The following is a 21,373-nucleotide window of genomic DNA, read 5'->3' on the forward strand; positions in this document are numbered from 1 at the left end:
TGTGCAGCTCCATGACACACCTGTGCACCCAGCAGAGCTGAAGGACAGGTCAGGGCTACGTGTCCCATGGGCGGCTGCAGCCACACGAGCCATCCCTGCTGTCCCAGTTGTCCTGCGCTGTCCCCTGTCTGTCTGTCCATGCCAGCTGTGCTGTGGCAGCTCCTGCCTGGGGTCTCTGCCCGCTCCCCGTGGCGCAGCCTCCGTCCCGCCTGCCCGCGCTGCCGGCACCGCGTCTCCCGGCTCTGGGTCAATGCCCACGTGTGCACGGCAGAGCCGCAGTCACCAGCCCCCCCGCGCCCGCCCCACAGCCCCGGGAAAGCTCTCGTGGGCAAAAGAAACCTCAGCAGAGTCGGAGTTGAGACAGCGAGGAGTTTAACCAGGGGACGGCCCCGTCCCGCACGCCGGGTTGTCACCGCTCTTTCCTGCCCGTCACCGGGTGATGTGGGGAGCAAACCCGCCCCGGTGCCCAAGCCGACCCCGGGACGCAGAGCTCGCTGCTCCACGGTGCGTGGTGCTAGTGGTCCCGGTGGTGCCTCTTCTGGCGCTGCGGGCCGGTGATGACGGTGGTGGTGATGGTGATCCTGTTCACGGTCAGCCCTCCTGTGCCATAGGTGTCAAGATGGGCCTCTCGTTTGTACTCGGAGACTTGCTTGGTGGAGAGGAGCTCCCACACCGACACCCTCTTCTCCTGGAATGGGCCCAAGGTGATGTAGGAGCCCTCGGACTGGAGGAGATCCACTGTGTGCTGGGGAAGGGGCGCGGAGTGCTGTTCCTGGCTGCCTGTCACCATGGTGCTGGCGGTGCTGGCCAGTTCCTGAGCGGAGAGTGACCCTGCCCGGTACAGCTGCAGGAGCTCCTGCCTCTTCCCCTCAGGGACGTACCTGGAGAAGAGCAGGTCCCACACGGAGCCCTGCCTGCCCTGGAACCCGTCCACTGGCACCTCCACTGCGGTGGACCTCAGGGTCTCCTCCCAGGTCCTGTCCTCCTGCAGGCTGGTGTCCTCAGCCTCGGCCACTGGTGACGCTGCCCGTGGACTACTCGTGGTTGTCAGTTCCTCTGCCTTTGCCGCTTCTGTCTTGGTAACAATGGTGGTGACAACAGTTTTCACCTGCTCCAGGGTTAGCTCCCCTGCCTGGTAGAGCTCCAGCAGCTCCTTTCTGCTCTCCTCGGGGATGTACTTGGAGTGGAGCAGGTCCCACATGGAGACCTTCTGGCCCTGAAAGTCTCCGACTTCCATGTCAACAACTGTGGTTTTCAAGGCTGTTTCCCATGGTTCTTCTTTGGAGGAGTCATCACCCTTCTCTCCTGCCGCTGACACAGTGTCCTTATCGGAAGTCTTGACTGCAATTAGGAACTTCCTGTCCGTAGATTCTTTTCTCTTAACGAGGGTGGTGACAACAATTATTAACCGCTCCAAGGCCAATGTCCCTGCCCGGTACAGCTGCAGGAGCTCCTGCCTCTTCTCCTCAGGGATATAGTCAGAGAAGAGCAGGTCCCACACGGAGCCCTGCCTGCCCTGGAACCCGTCCACTGGCACCTCCACTGTGGTGGACCTCAGGGTCTCCTCCCAGGTCCTGTCCTCCTGCAGGCTGGTGTCCTCAGCCTCGGCCACTGGTGACGCTGCCCGTGGACTACTCGTGGTTGTCAGTTCCTCTGCCTTTGCCGCTTCTGTCTTGGTAACAATGGTGGTGACAACAGTTTTCACCTGTTCCAGGGTTAGCTCCCCTGCCTGGTAGAGCTCCAGCAGCTCCTTTCTGCTCTCCTCGGGGATGTACTTGGAGTGGAGCAGGTCCCACACGGACACCTTCCGGCCCTGAAAGTCTCCGACTTCCATGTCAACGACTGTGGTTTTCAAGGCTGTTTCCCATGGTTCTTCTTTGGCGGAGTCACCACCCTTCTCTCCTGCCACTGACGCTTTGTCCTTGTTGGAAGTCTTGACTGAAATCAGGAATTTTCTGCTTGTAGATTCTTTTTTCTTAATGACAGTGGTGACAACAGTTATAATTTGCTCCAAAGTCAAGATCCGTTCATGGTACAGCTGCAGGAGCTCCTGCCTCTTCTCCTCGGGGATGTATTCAGAGAAGAGCAGGTCCCACACGGCGACCTGCCTGCCCTGGAGCTCACCAGCTGCCATGTCAATGGTGGTAGACTTCAAGATGTTATCTAGTTCTTCATCTTGTGTTGAAAAGTCGTCTCCATTTTCCCCTGCCCTTGTCCCTGCCTTGTGTGGACTTCGGCCATTTGCCACGAGCGTGGCATTTGCAGCTTCTGTTCTGTTGATGATGGTGGTGACCACAGTGGCCACCTGTTCCGTGGTCAGTATCCCTGCTCGGTACAGCTCCAGCAGCTCCTGCCGCCTCCCTTGAGGGACGTATTTGGAAAAGAGCAGATCCAACAAGGAAACGTTCTGCCCCTGGAGCTCGCCGGCGGTGACACAGATGGTTGCAGACTTCAAGGACTTTCTCAGCTGCTGCTCCTGGGAGTGCGCGTCCGGAACTGGTTGTGATGCTCCCACCTCGTTGTTGGGTGTAACTGTGGAGGAGCCCAGATCCCCATTCTCCATTTCTGCCCCGGTGATGATGGTGGTGAGGAGGGTGATCATCTCTGGGATGGTCACTGTCCCTGCCTTGTACTTCCTCAGCAGCTCCTCCCTCTGGTGGTCGGGGACGTAGCGGGAGAAGAGCAGCTCCCAGACGGTGACGCTCTGGCCCTGGAAGAGCCCCACGCTGAGGCTGGTGCGGGCGGCCTGCAGGGCTTTGCGCGCGTCCTTGTTCAGCTGGTAGAGCACGGAGCCCTTGTCCAGCACGTGGAGCATGAGCAGCCCCGTGTCCGCGTCGGGGACACAGCGGCGGAGCAGCTGTGTGTAAGTGAGGTTCTCATGGGTGTTGGGGTCAAAGCAACTTCTCGTTTGGTTCTTAGGGTTAGAAAGAAACTGGTACATCTCCTGGTCGAAGTATCCGCGCTGGTAGGCCACCTCCACGGGGAGTCGGTGGCTGTTGGCGGGGTCGATGATGCCGCCCGTGGCGATCTGGGCCTCCAGCAGGCGGATGGCGTGCTCCTTGACAATGAACTCCTTTTTCATGGCCTGGAAGAGCGAGATCCTGTGTCCCGTGTAGGGCTCGGTGTACCCTCTCACAGCTCCTTCCGCTGACAGCAGCTTCTCATAAAAATCTCTGCCGATGAGTCCTGCGGCCAGTGCCTCCTTTACCGACAGCTTCTCGTTCCTCACGGGGTCGGTGAGGAACCCTGAGGCAGCCTGCGCCTCCAGCAGCACCAGGGCTGTCCCTGGCGTCAGAATGCCCCTCATCATGGCATCATAGATACTCATCTTCTTATTCTTGGCCTGGATGAAGACTCCGGCTATGAAGCTACTCCCACCACCACCCATCTCTTTGTGTCCACCTGCAATCAGGTGGCTGCCCATGTTGCTTCCCTCGTTGTTCTGAGGATGTCCACTCATATTCTGCCTCGTCTCTGGGGAACAGTCCTGCTGCTGTGGGGCACCACGTTTGTCTGAGGAGAGAGAAAGAAAAGGCTCGGTAAGACAAGGGGGTTTGTGCAGTTTTTTTGGTGGGTGTGTGTGGATTGATGAAGTGTGGATTATTGAAGTAGCCAGGCCCAAAGGAATTACAAGGCCACCTCAGAAAGCTGAAAACAGGACCTACCGTGGGAGAGAGGCATTTCTACAATAACAGGGCCTCAACAAGACGTAAATCAACAGACCTATCAGCAGTGACACTCGGGCGCTTGGACAGCTCGTGAACATAGATGATATCCAATGAGTGAATGCATGCTTGGAGCGTGGATGTGTGATCAAAGAAGAGCTGCATATATAAGGAGGCTTGTTTCTGTAATAAATGGCTCTAGCGTGATTCACATTGAATCGGAGCGCAGGGTCCTTTATTCGCTCCAACAGGTGTGAAGAAAACCGTGTCCCGGGCTGTGGTGGCAGGAGCCCAGTGGGCAGCGGGGTCGGGGGCTTTGCTGCCGTCCCCTCTGCCGCAGCAACCCCAGGGCCATGGGTGCCCTTGTCCGGGTGGACCGGAGCTCTGGGAGCGGCAGGACAGCCCCGCCGGTGTGGCGGCACATCTCCGGCTCACACGTCTGGCTGTCCTGGCGCAGCGGTGCCGCCGGTGCGGCACCACATCTCCGGCTCACACGTCTGGCTGTCCTGGCACAGCGGTGCCGCCGGTGTGGGTGGTGGCACATCTCCGGCTCACACGTCTCTGCAGCCAGCTGTCCTGGCGCAGCGGTGCCGCCGCTGTGGCACCACATCTCCGGCTCACACGTCTCTGCAGCCGGCTGTCCTGGCGCAGCAGTGCCGCTGGTGTGGGTGGTGGCACATCTCCGGCTCACACGTCTCTGCAGCCGGCTGTCCTGGCGCAGCGGTGCCGCCGCTATGGCGGCACATCTCCAGCTCACACGTCTCTGCAGCCGGCTGTCCTGGCGCAGCGGTGCCGCCGGTGTGGCACCACATCTCCAGCTCACACGTCTCTGCAGCCGGCTGTCCTGGCGCAGCGGTGCCGCCGGTGTGGCACCACATCTCCGGCTCACACGTCTCTGCAGCCGGCTGTCCTGGCGCAGCGGTGCCGCCGCTGTGGCACCACATCTCCGGCTCACACGTCTCTGCAGCCGGCTGTCCTGGCGCAGCGGTGCCGCCGCTGTGGCACCACATCTCCAGCTCATACGTCTCTGCAGCCGGCTGTCCTGGCGCAGCGGTGCAGAGGACTCGGTGACTGTTCCCAGGAGCTCCTGTGCCCTGTGGGCACCGGAGGTCTGAGGGCCACGTCACGGGTGGCAGGTTTAGTGAGAGACGCTCTGCCAAGAAACATCACAGCAGCAGCAGGGACCAAGGGCATCGCCGCAGAGACCTGACCCTCTGCACCTGGAATTCTGTGTCCAGCTTTGGTCCCCGCTGTCCAAAAACGCTGCACAGGCTGGAGACGGGCCAGAGAAGGGCCGCAGAATGGTCTGAGGGCTGGGAAGCTGCCGAATGGGGAAAGGCTGGGAGACTTGGGCTGAGGGGAGACCTCATCACCATGTTCCAGAATTTAAAGGGTGGCTGCAGAGCAGATGGAGGCTCCCTTTGTACAGGGTGTCACGTGGAAAAGACAAGGGGAAACGGGTACAAGTAACTCCTGGGGACATTCTGGTTGGACACAAGAGGGAAACTTTTCATGATGAGAACAATCAGCCATTGGAATCATCTCCCCAGGGACACCCTTAAGATTCAGCTGGACAGGTGCTGGGCCAGCTTGTCTAGATGGGGCTTTTGCTTCTATGCTTCAGTCTGTGCCCATTGCCCCTTTCCCCACCACTGGGCACCACTGAACAGAGTCTGGTCCATGCTCTTGACACCCACCCTTCAGATATTTAGAAACACTGATGGGATCCCCTCTCAGCTTCTCTTCTCCAGGCTAAACAGCCCCAGCTCTCTCTGTCTCTCCTCATAGGAAAGATGCTCCAGACCTCTCAGCGTCTTCGTAGCTCTCCACTGGACTCTCTCCAGTAATTCCTTGTCTGTCTTGAACCAAGGGGCCCAGCACCAGACCCAGTTCTGCAGATGCCGCCTCCCCAGGGCACAGCAGAGCGGGACGATTCACCTCCCTGACCTGCTGCTCACGCTCTTCTCAATGCCCCCAGGTACCGTTGGCCTCTTGGCCACAAGGGCACATTGGTGACTCACGGTCACCCTGTTGTCCCCAGACCTCCCAGGTCCCTCTGCAGAGCTGCTTTCAGCAGGTCACCCCAACCTGTGCGGGTGCAGGGGGGTGGTTCCTCCCCACTGCAGGACCCTGCACTTGCCCTTATTGAACTTCATCGGGTTCCTCTCGCCCAGCCCGGCCTGGCCAGGTCTCAGCGCGGCAGCGCAGACGCTGGTGTGTCAAGTACAAGCACAGGTCGTGCTGAGAACCAGCGGTGACCTCCTGGTGTGATTGCCACCAGCGACCACCCCGCTGCAGGGAGGTGCTGGTGGAGCTGCGCGGCACCTTCTGCCCTTGTCCCTGAGACCACCGCTGCCTGGCTGTGCAGTTCCCGGGCAGGCGGTGAGCGTGGTGGGACACGGCCCGCCCGGGCAGGGCGGCCCTGGCTCTGCAGTGACACCTTTCTTCTTGCTGTGAGATCCCAGCCTGGCACGACACAGGACGAGGTGATGGAGTGAGACCCACCGGCAGCAGAGCGCTGGCAGAGACCGGCTGTGCAGCTGAGAGGTGCCGGGGTCTCCGCTGCCCTAAGGCCAGTGGGTCGGCAGAGCCCTCAGCCCCATCCCATCCTGTCCTCCAGACCCGGGGTCTGCCACGGCGTGCTGCCACCGCTCCTGGCCCCTGGTGACTCCTGAACCATGGACATCAGCCATGGGAGGGACGGTCACCTGGTGCCAGAAACCAGCCCGGGGACACTCACAGCTCCAGCAGCCGGGGACGGAGCAGAGTCAACGAGAGGGCTGCTCTGACCTCCTCCCCGCAGCGGGGCCCAGGTGCTCTCTGCAGGTATTTCGGGAAGCTGCTCTAGGAACAGGGTGGGCGAGGAGACGCTCTGGCCGGCCCGCGGGCACTCAGCCCTCCGGCCGTCCTGGGCCACCGTCCGCAGCCACCACGGGCTGTCCCGCGTGGACCCGCGTGGCCATGTCACCGTGGGCAGGGCTGGCGGCAGCTGCAGAGCCTGCGGGTGCAGCGCCTGTGACTTACTCACACTTTGCAGGGCAAGAACTTCCACTGGAGCTTCTGGCTCCTGTGCTGCGGTAAGTCATGAATGGTTACTCTTAGTTACTAGCTAATTGTTATGTAGGTAAAATGGTAGATTAAATTATAGATATATAAATTAAAATTAGACGGCAGCGAGGGACTAAGAGCGGGCACCTCAGGGCACTGCTATGGGTGGGTCTCACCCGCTCAGGCACCAACTTTGCGATCGGTGTGACCGGTCACGGCCACTCCAGCGGTGCCCTCGCCCACACAACCGCAGCACCCTCAGCCGTGGCACCAGGGTCACTGTCTGAAGCGTCCCAGAGGAAAATGCCACGCTCCCGAGCCGGCACCGCCGCAGCCGGCACCGCCGCAGGCGGCACTGCCGCAGCTGACACCACTGCAGCCGGCACCACCGCAGCCGGCACCGCCGCAGCCAGCACCGCTGTGGCCACGCAGAGTCAGGCCGAGGTCTCGTTTCCATCTCGAGCCACAAGCGCACAACAGGGGAAGGATGAAGAACAGGGCAGCGTGTGCAGTATTTCCCCGGTTTCTGTGTCAACCTCTGGCTGTTTTCAGCTCGGCGGGTTTCGCGAGGGGCGCGTCCTGGGCCGTGTCTAATCCCGGAGGATGTCTCCGGTACGGTCACCCGGCTCCCTGCCAGCTCTCAGCATCTACAACACTGTGGTCATGGGCCCACAGCCTCGTAAAACCAGCAAAAACAACACACACAACGTTTCTTTGGGAACACCCATTTCCCATAAACTACCGTGAGTGATGGTAATGATAGGTTTCAACTCATTATCAGGATCACAGCCCGGCTGTTTACCTAACTGATCTAAGAGTCTCTGAGTCATTGCTTTTGATCATTTGAATATTGGATTGCTGCTGGTGCGGATGGATCAGGGTGGGAGGAGAGGTGACAGCCCTGTCCCCTCGGGGACCCTGCCCACGGCCCCGGGCTCTGCCACAGCCAGTGGCTCTGGTCCGGCTGGTGGCCCCAGCCCCAAGAGCTGCTCTGCCCTCCCGCAGCCGAAACCTCCGGGGAGGCGATGGGAGGTGGCACTGGGTCAGGGACAAAGCGGAGAGCTGTGTCACACCCTGCAGCGGGTGACACCCATGTAGGACAGGGATGTCGTGTAAACACCCTGCACTGGAAAGACATTTGCTAACTGCAAGCTGTCATTAGCTGGTCTCTAATCAGAGCTCCTGATGCTGGGGCTTGGCGGCACAGGCGGCTCCCGGGCCAGGAGCTGGCTGTCCCTTCACGCTGCTGTCCCTTCATGCTGCTGTCCCTTCACGCTGCTGTCCCTTCACGCTGCTGTCCCTTCATGCTGCTGTCCCTTCACGCTGCTGTCCCTTCACGCTGCTGTCCCTTCATGCTGCTGTCCCTTCACACTTCCTGTCCCTTCACGCTGCCTGTCCCTTCACGCTGCCTGTCGCTTCACGCTGCCTGTCCCTTCACGCTGCCTGTCCCTTCACGCTGCTGTCCCTTCATGCTGCTGTCCCTTCATGCTGCTGTCCCTTCACGCTGCTGTCCCTTCATGCTGGTTGTCCCTCTGAGCTGGCTGTCCCTTCGTGCTGGTTGTCTCTTCACACTGCCTGTCCCTTCACGCTGCCTGTCGCTTCATTCTGTCTGTCCCTTCACACTGCCTGTCCCTTCATGCTGGCTGTGTCTCTGAGCTGGCTGTCCCTTTGTGCTGGTTGTCCCTTCGAGCTGCCTGTCCCTTCACACTGCCTGTCCCTTCATGCTGCCTGTCCTTTCACGCTGCCTGTCCCTTCATGCTGCCTGTCCTTTCACGCTGCCTGTCCCTTCATGCTGCCTGTCCCTCTGAGCTGGCTGTCCCTTCACACTGGCTGTCCCTTCACACTGTGGCAGCCGCCCAGCCGGAGGTCCCGGTGGAATCGATTTCCAGCCGGGACGAGCAGCGTGGCCCCGCGGTGCCGCGTCCCCAGCCCTGCCTGCTCCCCGGGGGTGACGCGGTGTCACCCCCAGCCTGGCTCTGCTCCCAGCCGGGACCCCGTGCAGTTCGGCCACCTCCTGCCCCAGGGCCGCAGGTCCCAGAGCTCCTCTCGCTGCCCTCCTGTGTCCCCACGTCCCGACCGACTCAGCACTGAGGACACAAAGTGCATCACGTGGAGCAGCAGCTCCATCCAGCCTTGTTGCCACTGTCACTTTGTCCCTTCTTGGAAAAGACCAAGTCCTGCCTGGAGCCCTCCTGCTCGCCAGTCCCTGGGCTCAGCCCCCCGAGCGCTCGCTTTTGGGGTGGAGGTGAGGTCCCCGCATCCCTTCCGGGCCCCTAGTACCTGCCACGGCAAAGCTGTGCTGGGCTGCGCGGTGACCCCTCCAGATGGGCTCTGTCCTACCTGCTGGACACGTACCCGGAGCGGCTCCCAGCGGGCGCTGGTCCTCCTCCTCCTCCTCCTCCTCCTCCTCTTCCTCCTCCTCCGGCCGCAGCTCCGCCAGGATGAGCAGCTGAGGCAAGTGCCGAATTTAAATCCTTCCCCTCCCCGCCCCGGGGATGGCACGGTGGCCCTGCCCTGCGCTGAGATACAGGAGCGGAGCTGAAATACCGACACCGACCACGGCAGCACGGTGGCCGGGGGGCGGCGGGGGCTGGGGGACAGTGAGCGGCCCTGCTGTGAGACGTGGGGCGCGCCCCTCCGTGGGGCTGGGGCCGGCGATGGCTGCGGGGGTGCAGAGGCACAGTGAAGCTTCTGGACCCTCTGCCGCCACCTCTGCCAAGCGCCCAGCTCGGCCGCCCTGGGCTGCCCTGCCCGCGGTCCCGGCTGACGCGGAGACCTCCACAGCTCTGGGCTTGTTCAACCCCTGCTGTGGCTGAGCCCCGGGCTGGGACGGGGTCTGCAGCCGCCCCCTGCAGCTGTCCCTGCTCCCCAGCGGGGACGCAGACGAGCGTGTCCCTCCCTGTGGCCGTGCGGGTGCCAGAGCCACGGTGGCTGCTGGCTCGTGCCCCCCGGATGGAAACCTTTCACGCTGCTGGTGACCAGGGGAACCAGCGCTGTGCCGTGGCCAGCATCTGCCAGGAGCTCAGAGCACCCGGTAGGCCGTTGGCTTGCAGGAGGCTTGTGCTGGTGGCCCAGCTGGCAGGGACAGCACAGTGGCTCTGGTCAGCTTTGGGCTGAAGCTCAGTCCCACGTTTGGGTCCGTTTTTATGTCGGTGCAGGACGAACCACATCCCGTCAGCCGCAGCCACAGGCTGGCCCGGCGCCCGCTCCCAGGGCACGGCTGGTTTTGGTTTGCCATGGTCGGTGTGTGTGTGTGTGTGCTCGGATGGTGACTATGCCGCGGGTGACCACGTTTGTGACGGCACCTGCTCCTGTCAGCCTGCACGAGTCTGCGTGTGCTCGCGTGACCCTGCGAGCAGGTGACTCTGTGCAGGTGTGCGGCTGTGACGGTGTGTGTGGTGGGTTGGCTGTACACACCTGTGCAGCTGCACCCCTCGTGTGCACGGCTGTGACAGCGGCGGGTGGGCTGTACACACCTGTGTGCATGGCTGTGACGGTGTGTGCGGCAGGTCGGCTGTACACACCTGTGCAGCTGCACCCCACGTGTGCACGGCTGTGACGGCGTGTGGGCTGTACACACCTGTGCAGCTGCACCGTGCGGGTGTACAGCTGTGACGGTATGTGCGGCGGGTGGGCTGTACACACCTGTGCAGCTGCACTGCATGTGTGTGCGGCTGTGACAGGGTGTGCGTCAGGTCGGCTGTACACACCTGTGCAGCTGCACCGCGCATGTGCATGGCTGTGACGGTGTGTGCGGCGGGTGGGCTGTACACACCTGTGCAGCTGCACTGCACGTGTGTGCGGCTGTGACAGCGTGTGCGTCAGGTCGGCTGTACACACCTGTGCAGCTGCACCGCGCGTGTGCATGGCTGTGACGGTGTGTGCGGCGGGTGGGCTGTACACACCTGTGCAGCTGCACCCCACATGTGCACGGCTGTGACCGCGTGTGCAGCGGGTGGGCTGCACACACCTGTCTGTGCAGCAGGTGGGCTGTACACACCCGTGTGTGGGGTGGGTGGGCTGTGCACACCTGTGTGCGTGGCTGTGACCGCGTGTGCGGCGGGTGGGCTGTACACACCCGTGTGTGTGACAGGTGGGCTGTGCACACCCGTGTGTGCGGCGGGTGGGCTGTACACACCCGTGTGTGTGACAGGTGGGCTGCACACACCTGTCTGTGCAGCGGGTGGGCTGTGCACTCCCGTGTGTGTGGCGGGTGGGCTGTGCACACCGTGTGTGCGGCGGGTGGGCAGTGCACACCGTGTGTGCGGCCCGGCGCTGGCGGACTGTCCCGCGGTGCGGTGGCGCGGTGTCCCGTGCGGAGGAGGCGCCGCCGTCCCGCGCTCCCTGCCCCGTGTCCTGCTGCGGGTGCACATTCCTGGCTGCGTGGGCGCTCGCCGGACCGGATGATCCGCACGCAGCGGCGTTTTCCCTCTGACTCAGCCAGGCCGGGTGGCTCGGGGGAACACACCTGGGCAGCAGGTCCCTCTGCGCACACAGGGCAGGGGGACGCAGGACCCGCTCCTGGTGCTTTGCTCCCCCCTCAGAAGCCTTTCCTTGCCTGATGTCTGTTCTCAGCCTGTGCTATGTTGGCCAGTCACTGATGCCACAGATTTACTGCTGGTTGCACTTCACCGTAGGTTCAGCTCTTCCAGTTGGGCTGCAGACAAGGTTTGTCCTGGGCGGGAGCAGAGTGCAGGGGATGCCGGGGCAGCTGGTCTGGTTGGGCAGGGGGTCCTGCCCCCTCTCCTCCCACAGCCGCTCTGTGCCGCACAGACCCCGCACCGGCGTGGCCAGACGAGCCCCCGCCATCAGCATCGGGTTGCTGTGCCGCGGTCCTGCTCCTCGGGCACGGCACAGCACGGACTGGGCCGCGCAGGACGCTCCTCCGAGCCGCACCGGTGACGCTGACCGCGCTCTGGAGCTGCCCCAGCCCATTGAGACACCTCGGCGGTGCTGGCAGCTGGTGGCTTCCCTCTGAGGTGCATTACTTTGCATTTGTCAAAACAGAGGCTGTGATTTATCTGCCCACAGCGGATTCATCCGCTGCGCCGGAGCCCGGTCCCGTTACAGCCCCGGAAAGCACGTCGGGACGTTCGCCAGAGCCCAGAGCGACTCCTCCGACCACTTTGCTGTGGGACGTGTCCGCGGAGCAGCCGCTACCGCAGGGACCTCGCCGGGGCGGCCGGGGTGACCCGTGCCGCACACAATCGTCACCCGCGGTGAGTCAGCGTCACCTCCTCCCGCACGTGCCGGTCCCTGGGCGTCCCAACCGCCCCCACGGGCACCGGCTGGCGCCACCAGAGCTGCGCCGTGCCGGGAACGCTGGCGCCTCACCGCGACCCCCTCCCCGATCGTCCCCTCTATCACGGAACAGGGGTCCCGCTTCGACAAGGACCCCGTGTTTAATCCGGCTCTTCGCTCCTTGTCTCCCGGCCTGTTTCTGGGACGTGACTAAACCTTTTCAACCCCGAAGCAGCTTCATTCTTCCAGGGCCGCCTCTAAGGCGCTGCCAGAGGCTTTTTGGAGACGGATTAAGCAAGCCGAGCTCTGTTGTATCCAAGTACCCAGTATCCAAGTATCAGCCCCAAATTTGCTGCTGCGGCACCTGCCAGTGCTCGGTGCCCCCATGCATGGGGGTGTGGGGGTCTGGGGGGTCTGCACACCCTGTGCTCAGCGTCACCCTCTGTTGGGGTGTGGGGGTCTGGGGGGTCTGCACACCCTGTGCTCAGTGTCACCCTCTGTTGGGGTGTGGGGGTCTGGGGGGTCTGCACACCCTGTGCTCAGTGTCACCCTCTGTTGGGGTGTGGGGGTCTGGGGGGCTGCACACCCTGTGCTCAGCGTCACCCTCTGTTGGGGTGTGGGGGTCTGAGGGGCTGCACACCCTGTGTTCAGTGTCACCCTCTGTTGGGGTGTGGGGGTCTGGGGGGGGCTGCACACCCTGTGCTCAGTGTCACCCTCTGTTGGGGTGTGGGGGTTGGGGGGCTGCACACCCTGTGCTCAGTGTCACCCTCTGTTGGGGTGTGGGGGTCTGGGGGGTCTGCACACCCTGTGCGCAGTGTCACCCTCTGTTGGGGTGTGGGATCTGGGGGGGCTGCACGCCCTGTGCTCAGTGTCACCCTCTGTTGGGGTGTGGGGGTCTGGGGGGCTGCACACCCTGTGTTCAGTGTCACCCTCTGTTGGGGTGTGGGGGTCTGAGGGGCTGCACACCCTGTGTTCAGTGTCACCCTCTGTTGGGGTGTGGGGGTCTGGGGGGGGCTGCACACCCTGTGCTCAGTGTCACCCTCTGTTGGGGTGTGGGGGTCTGGGGGCTGCACCCCTGTGCTCAGTGTCACCCTCTGTTGGGGTGTGGGGGTCTGGGGGGGCTGCACACCCTGTGCTCAGCGTCACCCTCTGTTGGGGTGTGGGGGTCTGGGGGGCTTCACGCTAAAAATAAATAAAGAGCAATCAGGGGGTGTGCAGGTTTCCTGGAGTGTCTGAGATGAAGCACGTGCTGCCCCCACCTCCAAGCACCCCTCGCCTGAGCCGCGTGGAGAGCGGAGCCGGGGTGCAGACGTGGGGTGCAGACACGGGGATGCCGGCGCGGGGATGCCGGCGCGGGGATGCCGCTGTGCTCCGCCGCGCCGTGACTCACCAGCTGGTCCTGCCGCGTCCCGGCATGCCGGCACCGAGACACCTGCGCTCAGCTCTCTGCAGCCTGCTGGCCCGGCCGCACCTGCCGGAAGGTGTGGGTGTCCTGGCTGCCCCCACCAACCACATCAGAGGGCTGGGAGATGGGAGATGATGGGAGATGGGAGCTGGGAGATGGGAGATGATGGGAGATGGGAGATGAGAGGTGGGAGGTGGGAGATGGGAGCTGGAAGCTGGGAGATGGGAGATGAGAGGTGGGAAGTGGGAGATGGGAGATGTGGGATGGGACATGGGAGATGTGAGCTGGGAGGTGGGAAATAGGAGCTGGGAGATGGGAAATGGGAGCTAAGAGATGAGAGGTGGATAATGTGGGATGGGACATGGGAGCTGGGAGATGCAAAATGGAAGGTGGGAAATGTGAGATGGGAGGTGAGAGGTGGGAGGTGGGAGATGGGAAATGTGAGGTAGGAGGTGAGAGGTGGGAGATGTGAGATGGGAGGGGGAGGTGGGAGATGGGCGGTGGGAGGTGGGAAATGGGAAATGTGAGATGGGAGGGGGAGGTGGGAGATGAGAGGTGGGAGATGGGAGATGGGCTGTGGGAGGTGGGAGTTGGGAGATGTGAGATGGGAGGTGGGAGGTGTCAAACGGCTTTCCCAGGGATGCTTCCGCACCGGGGGTGTGGGGAGGTTGTTTTCCCTCAGTGCCTGATTAGGGAGCCCTGTGCCTGTGTCCCTTCCAGCCGGTCCCAGGCTCGTCGGTCCCCGCGACGCAGCCCCTGGACGCGCTGCCGCTGGCACGAGCGCGTCGGCGGTGGCGGCCGAGGGTGACACGGGCGGCAGGGACAGCTCCTGCCCGCCGTGGAGAGACACCCGTGCTTGGGCCACCCGCGGGACAGCCCCGTGGGAGCAGCCCCGGCGCCCGGCGCGGGGACGACATTCCCAGAGAGACCCGGCAGCAGCCAGCGTCCCGCCCACCGTACCCGCGGCGCGGAGCTGCGCTCGGGGTGCCGAGGTGTCCCGAGGTGGGTGGGTGCTCCGGGACCCGCCGAGCCCTGTGGGACACAGTGTCCATAGAAACACAGTGTCCTGAGCTGGAGGGACCCACAGGATCAAGGGTTCCAGCTCCTGTCCCTGCACAGGACACCCCACAGGTCACCCCGTGTGTCTGAGGACAGTGTCCGGTCTCTCCTTGAACGCTGTCAGGCTGGGCCGTGACCCCTCCCTGGGAGCCTGTTCAGTGTCCAGCACCTCTGGGGAAGAACCTTTTCCCCATGTCCCACTGCCCCCGGCACATCTGCTGCCGTTCCCTGGGCTCTGTTGTTGGTCGCTAAAGACAAGAGCTCAGCACCCACCCTTCCTCCTCCCCTTGTGAGGAACCTGCAGACCGCGATGAGGTTTCCTTTTAGCCTCTTATCCAGGCTGAACAAACCCAGGGACTGCAGCTGCTCCTCATAGAGTTTCCCCCCAGAACAAAAGGATGATTGTATTTCCTGTGTGTCTGCGGTTCCCTGCCTGTGCCCATCCCTTGGGTGCTGGGCTCGGCGGGCTCATCGTGGGTTTTGACACAGGACATTGTTGTTTTCCTTCCCTTCAAAAGCACATTGCGCTGCTCGGCTGCGTGTCCTGCAGTGCACCACCAGTGTGGTCCCGCCCAGCAGCCAGCTACCTGAAAGGAGCTTGGAGCCGGGGGGGTCGGGCTCTGCTCCCCAGGAACAAGCGCCAGGAGCAGAGGAAACGGCCTCAAGTTGCACCAGGGGAGGTTGAGCTTGGATGTGGGAACAATTTCTTCCCCAAAGGGCTGTGGGGCATTGAACAGGCTGCTCAGGGCAGTGCTGGAGTCACCAGCCCTGGAGGACTGGACAGACGGACACGAGGTTCTCAGGACAGGGGGCAGTGCCCAGACACAGGCAGAGGACGCTGACAGGGCTGTCAGACAGGTGGACACAGACAGACACTGCCACCAGGAGCACCCACACAGGACCTGCGTGGGACACCAGCTCGGGCAGCCGCGTCCCGTGTTCCCTGGGGCTGGCAGAGGCGGGGGGTCACTGGCACACAGGCTGTGACTCTCGGTCCCACTCCAGGGGGGAGCCCCTCACTCGTCCTGTCCCCTCAGCAGCTGATTCAGGGACATGGTCAGTGGGCCAGAGCTGAGGCCCCTCCAGCTGCTGAGACCCCCAGGGTCACACCCCCACCAGCTGCTGTGCCGGCCGCCCTTGATAGCCCATCAATTAGTGCCTCTGACCAGGTTGGTAATTGTCCTCGTTAACACTAATTGGTCAGGTTATAAGTTTCAGTGTTTGCCTCCCTCTGTTTCCTTATCTCAACAGAAACAAGGAACATCCTCTCACCCCACAGGTCCTGACCCATTGGTGGGACTGGCCAGGCTGGTTCCATCACCACCTCCCGCATCATCTGTCAGTCAGGTTGTCCCTGTGTGTCCCTGTTGATGGCTCCTCTGAGCAGGTACCACGTTTGTCCCTGTCGATGGCCCCTCTGAGCAGGTACCAGGTTTGTCCCTGTTGATCGTCCCTTTGAGCAGGTACCAGGTTTGTCCCTGTCGATGGCTCCTCTGAGCAGGTACCAGCTTTGTCCCTGTTGATGGTCCCTTTGAGCAGGTACCAGGTTTGTCCCTGTCGATGGCCCCTTTGAGCAGGTACCAGGTTTGTCCCTGTCGATGGCCCCTTTGAGCAGGTCCCTCAGGTGTCCTCCATCCGCAGTGGCCACCAAGGCTGGGCCACTGCCAAGATCCGGTTGTGGCCCCACCAAGGAGCGTGGTCTCCTCTGGGGATGTCATCTGGTGCCTTTGGATGGACACGGCGTGCGCTGCCCGGGCACGGACGTGTCCCCCCCAGTCCTGACGTCTGACCCGCTGGACACACACCAGATGACCCGTGACGGCTCCTGCTGGCGGGCAGAGCCGGGTGCGCGGACGCGGGGCTGCTCCCCGTGTGCCTCCTGCCTGCCCCGGACATCGCCTGCCGCTTTGATTCCAGGCCCGGTGTGTCGCTTGGCCTCCCTGCAGCTTTTGCAGCTGGCGCTTTCACCGCAAAGCTGAATAATTTAACACCATCTGCTCCGTGTCTGCGGGGCCCAGCCCCAGCGTGCCCCTCGGTTCCACCCGTGACTCCTCGCTCAGAGGGGGCATCACTTTTTTCTTGCCTTTTCTTTCCTTTGAGCATTTGCGGCTTTTTCCTCCACGACATCCGGTCAACAAGCAGCTTAACTGCGTGTGGAAATCTTCCCTTCTGTTTCCCCACATCCAGTTCTTACAGACAATAGCAAATATTCACCCCCAACGTCGCCCCTGAACCAAGACCTGATGTCCATACAGCCATGGAGGGCCCTTTCCCCTGCCCGGGGAAGAACTGACTGGCCAGGCCATTGTGCCACCCGGGATGGCTCCTCCAGCCTCAGGACAACTCTGCAGAGCTGCTCCTGCGCTTCGGGAGCATCGGACCAAAGATCCTATCAAGAAATGGCCTTGCAGAGGTTGGGTTTAGAACAAACCTGGGGCAGCTCACAGGAGGAACTTATCCCCAGAACAGAGACCCTGGCCAGGGGAAGGGCTCAGCCCCAGCTGGAGGGTGGCAACGTCCGTCCTGCCCCTGCTGGGTCTTCAGGGCTTTGCCAGAAGAAAACGAGCTAAGGAACAGGAAGGCTGGGAACGGGACACTTGGAGATGAGGTGAAAAGCATCATGGAGGTTGAAAGATGAGAAGGCTGAGAGAGTGGAGAGAAGGGAGTGGAGCTGGAGCACAAGTGTGATGGAGACTGAGGGACCTGGGGGGTTCAGCTGGAGAACAGGAGCTGAGGGGAGACCTTCTGATCTCTGAACTGCCTGAAAGGAGCTTGGAGCCAGGGGGGTCGGGCTCTGCTCCCCAGGAACAAGCGCCAGGAGCAGAGGAAACGGCCTCAAGTTGCCCAGGGGAGGTTGAGGTTGGATGTGGCAACAATTTCTTCCCCAAAGGGCTGTGGGGCATTGAACAGGCTGCCCAGGGCAGTGCTGGAGTCACCAGCCCTGGAGGGCTGGACAGACGGACACGAGGTTCTCAGGACAGGGGGCAGTGCCGGGGTGGGTTATGGTTGGACTGCATGATCTTAAAGGAATTTTCAGAATGATTCTATGAGGAACAAGAGACTGAGGGGAGCCGGCTGGAGAGCAAGGGGCGCGGGCAGGTGCAGAATGGCCGATGGCGCAGGACAAGAGCCAGCCTGGCACGGCCCTTGGACCACCACCCATTACTGGTTTTCCATGTGGTGGTGATGAAGATGCGACCTGTAGTCCAAGGGCAATTAAAAGAGACTTCGGGGCCTTGGGGTGGGTGGTGGGGGAATCGAGAACACAGGTTTTTTTCTCCTCTCTCCTTCCAGTTGTGGGCAATGATGTTAGAAACAGACGGGTGCACCCTATTAACACACAGCCCTGCGGCTGGTGTCACCACCACGATTTTGGCTTTTTTGATCATGGAGTGGCCTCCGCAGCACCGCGTTTGCTGGCGCTGGACGGAGTTCACGTTCCTCGCGGCGGGAAGCGTCCTGGTGAAGCAGCCTCTCAACTGATGAGCTCGGAGGGTGGGATCTGAAGTGACAATGGTCACGCAATCACATCCAACCGGAGAACATGCCAGACCAACCAGAGCAGCGTCAAATATTCCTTAGCTGCCTCCCAGGACAAGAACCAGAAGGCCGGCCACCCCGAGGGCACATGTGGCTGCAGCGGATCCTTCTGCGCCCCGTGAGGAACCTGCACGCTTGAGCGCTGCTCTGGAGTGCCTGTGCATGTCCTGGTTTTGTTAAAAACAAGTTTCTCTTTTAGTGAATTTGCCTGTCAGCTAAAGCTTCATATTAGCTGCATTTTCCTGGAGAACCAGACACATGTTTTGGTAAACCTAGCAATGGAATGCTAACTTGTTGATAAGCACGGATGGACATCTCGTGACAGGGGCAACGAGCAACTGGTGACCAAGAAACTGACCAACTGTGTATAACATCCCATTCACGTGAATACTTCATATAAAAGTGGGAGATCATGAGGATCTTGTCCTCTTTGCCCTTTTTCGTCCCTTCTGCTTATGGCGACATTAGGAGAGGACCTTGCTAGTCGTCCCTGCGAACTGAGCCCTAGTGAGAGACTGAATCCAGCTCCGGTTGGCTGCAGAGTCCAGTCCAGGACTTCGGGTGCCGGCTCTGCAGTTGCTGAGACTTTCAAGACTGGTTTTGTATATTTTGTATTATTTTCTCTATTCTTATTAGTAGCATTAGTAAAACATTGTTAATATTTCCAGCTCTCTTCTCTCTGTCCTTCTTTCCCTCCCGATCGCCTGTGCTGAGTGGGAAGGGGGGAGAGGGAGGGGCAAAAGGGGGGAAGTGGGGGGGAGAGGAGGTTAACAATACATCTGCCAGGGTTTTACTGTCACCCCACAATCTAAACCCTCGACAGTGCACCAGCGCGTAACGTGGGGAATAAACAGGAAGGATTAGAGATCTCTGTGTGTTCAAAGGGCCGTGGTCTCATTGCTGTCACGGAGACGCGGTGGGACAGCTCACACGACTGGAATGTTGTCATGGAGGGCTCTCTGCTCTTCAGCAAGGCGAGGTGCAGGAGTTGCGCTTCTGTGGGGGATGGTATCAAGCTCTCCCTGGGGGGCTGTGAAGAATGAGTTGAGTCCTCGCAGGTAAAAATGAAGGGACAAGGGGGACACTGTTGTGGGTGTTTACTACAGGCCACCTGATGAGGAAGAGGAAGTTGATGAGGGCATCTACAGACAGCTGGGAGTAGCCCCAGGATCACATGCCCTGGTGCTGATGGGAGACTCCAATCACCCTGGCATCTGCTGGTTGGGCAACACAGCCGAGCACGCACAGTCCAGGAGGTTCCTACAGGTCGTTGGTGACAACTTGACACAGATGGTGGAGCAGCCAACGAGGAGAGGCGTGCTGCTGGACCTTCTCCTAACAAACCAAGGGCTGGTTGCAGATGTCATGGTTGGGGGCAGCCTCGGCTGCAGCGACTGTGAGATGGTGGAGATAAGGACCCTGCGTGGAGGAAGCAGGACAATAGGTAGGACTAAAACCATGGACTTCAGCAGGACAAACTTGGGCCTCTTCAAGGGCCTGCTTGGAAGAATCCCATGGGATAGGGCTCCAGAAGGTCCAAGACAGCTGGCTGATATTCAAACATCGCTTCCTCCAGGCTCAAGACCGATGCATCCCTATGAGGAAGAAATCAAGTAAAGGGAGTAGGAGGCCAGCATGGATGAGTAAGGAATTCCAGTCAAAACTTCGGTGGAAGGAGGATGTTAATGTAACGTGGGAAAAGGGACAGACCACCTGGGGGCAACACAAGGTGGCTGGTGGGGTGTGCAGGGACGCGGTGAGGACTGCCAAGCTCCCCTTGCAGGCAAGTCTGGCCAGGGATGTCAAGCACAACAAGAAGGGCTTTTCCAAGTACATCAGCAGCAAAGGGAAGGTTGGAGAAAATGTGGGTCCACTGCTGAATGAGGAGGGTGTCCTGGTGGCGGATGATACAGAAAAGGCAGAGCCGCTGAATGCCCTCTTCGCTTCCATCTTTACTGCTAAGAGCAGCCCTCAGGAATCCTGGACTGTAGAGACAGAAGAGGAAGTCTGGAGCATGGAAGAGGTTCCCTTGGTTGAGGAGGATCAGGTTGAAAATCTCTTAGGCAAACTGGGTGTCCACAAATCCATGGGCCCATCTTGTAGTCACCTGTGGCTGAGGGGCCTCCTGAGACAGAGACCTTTGCGTTTAACAGCCCCGGGTAGACTTCTCTCCGTCTCATTTGTCCCTTCGCTTTCTGAGCCCCTGCAAATCTCCAGGCTACACGGCAGGTTATGGTAAGTACTTCCACAGGTAATCTACGCTTGTTTCCAGCTATCAGAGAAACAAGCTGTGGCAAAAAATCCATTTTCCAGGACATTACGAGGTTAATGAAAGCAAATAGCCCCAGGTGAGGCATTTAATGGGAGTAAGCTTCCTCCTATTAAACGGCGGTAGAATTATTCATCCCTGAACGCTATGGCTGAGTGGTTCCGGGGCTGCCGCCCCTCCGGGTGGTGGCACGTGGGCCGAGTCAGCTCAGGACACGGGACAGACAAAGCAGCTGAGGAACGTGCGGGGAGCGGGAGGGGACACGGCTGCCGGCTCCCCCGACCCCGGGTGGGTGGGTGGGTGGGTGGATGGATGGATGGATGGATGGATGGATGGATATATGGCACAGCATAGACATGGCCAGTGCCGTGTGGGTCCCACAACACATGGAGATTATGGAAGCTCCATGGAGAGCTGGAAAGCACGGTGTGTGAGTAAAGTGAGTGTACAGGGCAGTGACCGTCCCTGTGCTGGGCCTGGGGAGGCCAAACCCGAACCCTGGGGGCAGCTCTGGGCCCCTCATGCCAGGAAACCCTTGAGGTGCTGGAGCGAGTGGAGAGAAGGGAGCGGAGCTGGTGAGGGGCTGGAGCACAAGTGTGATGGAGACTGAGGGACCTGGGGGTTCAGCTGGAGAACAGGAGCTGAGGGGAGACCTTCTGATCTCTGAACTGCCTGAAAGGAGCTTGGAGCCGGGGGGGTCGGGCTCTGCTCCCCAGGAACAAGCGCCAGGAGCAGAGGAAACGGCCTCAAGTTGCGCCAGGGGAGGTTGAGGTTGGATCGGGGAACAGTTTCTTCCCCAAAGGGCTGTGGGGCATTGAACAGGCTGCCCAGGGCAGTGCTGGAGTCACCAGCCCTGGAGGGCTGGACAGATGTGGAGATGCGGTGCTTAGGGACACAGGTTAGTGGTGGACTGGGCAGTGTTGGGTTAACGGTTGGACTTGAACACAGAATCATAGAATCATTCTGGTTGGAAGAGACCCTCAAGGTCATCAAGCCCAACCATAACCTCACTGTAGCACTAAACCATGTCCCTAAGCAGCTCGTCTGTAGCCCTGTAAACACCTCCGGGATGGTGACTCAACCGCTGCCCTGGGCAGATCCTGATGGTCTCTTCCAACCAAAATGATTCTGACTCCGTATGTCAGT

General features: G+C 60.9%; 1 protein-coding gene across 1 annotated transcript in view; it reads right to left on the minus strand.

Moving 5' to 3' along the window:
• Positions 1-302: 302 nt before the first annotated feature.
• Positions 303-21,373, minus strand: part of EPPK1 (epiplakin 1) — a gene marked incomplete at its 5' end in the record, with an annotated part of 37,909 nt that continues 16,838 nt past the window's right edge. Inside the window, one exon of the mRNA XM_082046256.1 lies at positions 303-3,285. Within this exon, the coding sequence (XP_081902382.1) occupies positions 515-3,285 (2,771 nt within the window). The 3' untranslated portion in view covers positions 303-514. The remainder of the gene's footprint in view (positions 3,286-21,373) is intronic.

The sequence above is a fragment of the Streptopelia decaocto genome (genome assembly GCF_964273445.1).
Source record: "Streptopelia decaocto genome assembly, chromosome: 2".
Classification (NCBI taxonomy): Eukaryota; Metazoa; Chordata; class Aves; order Columbiformes; family Columbidae; genus Streptopelia; species Streptopelia decaocto.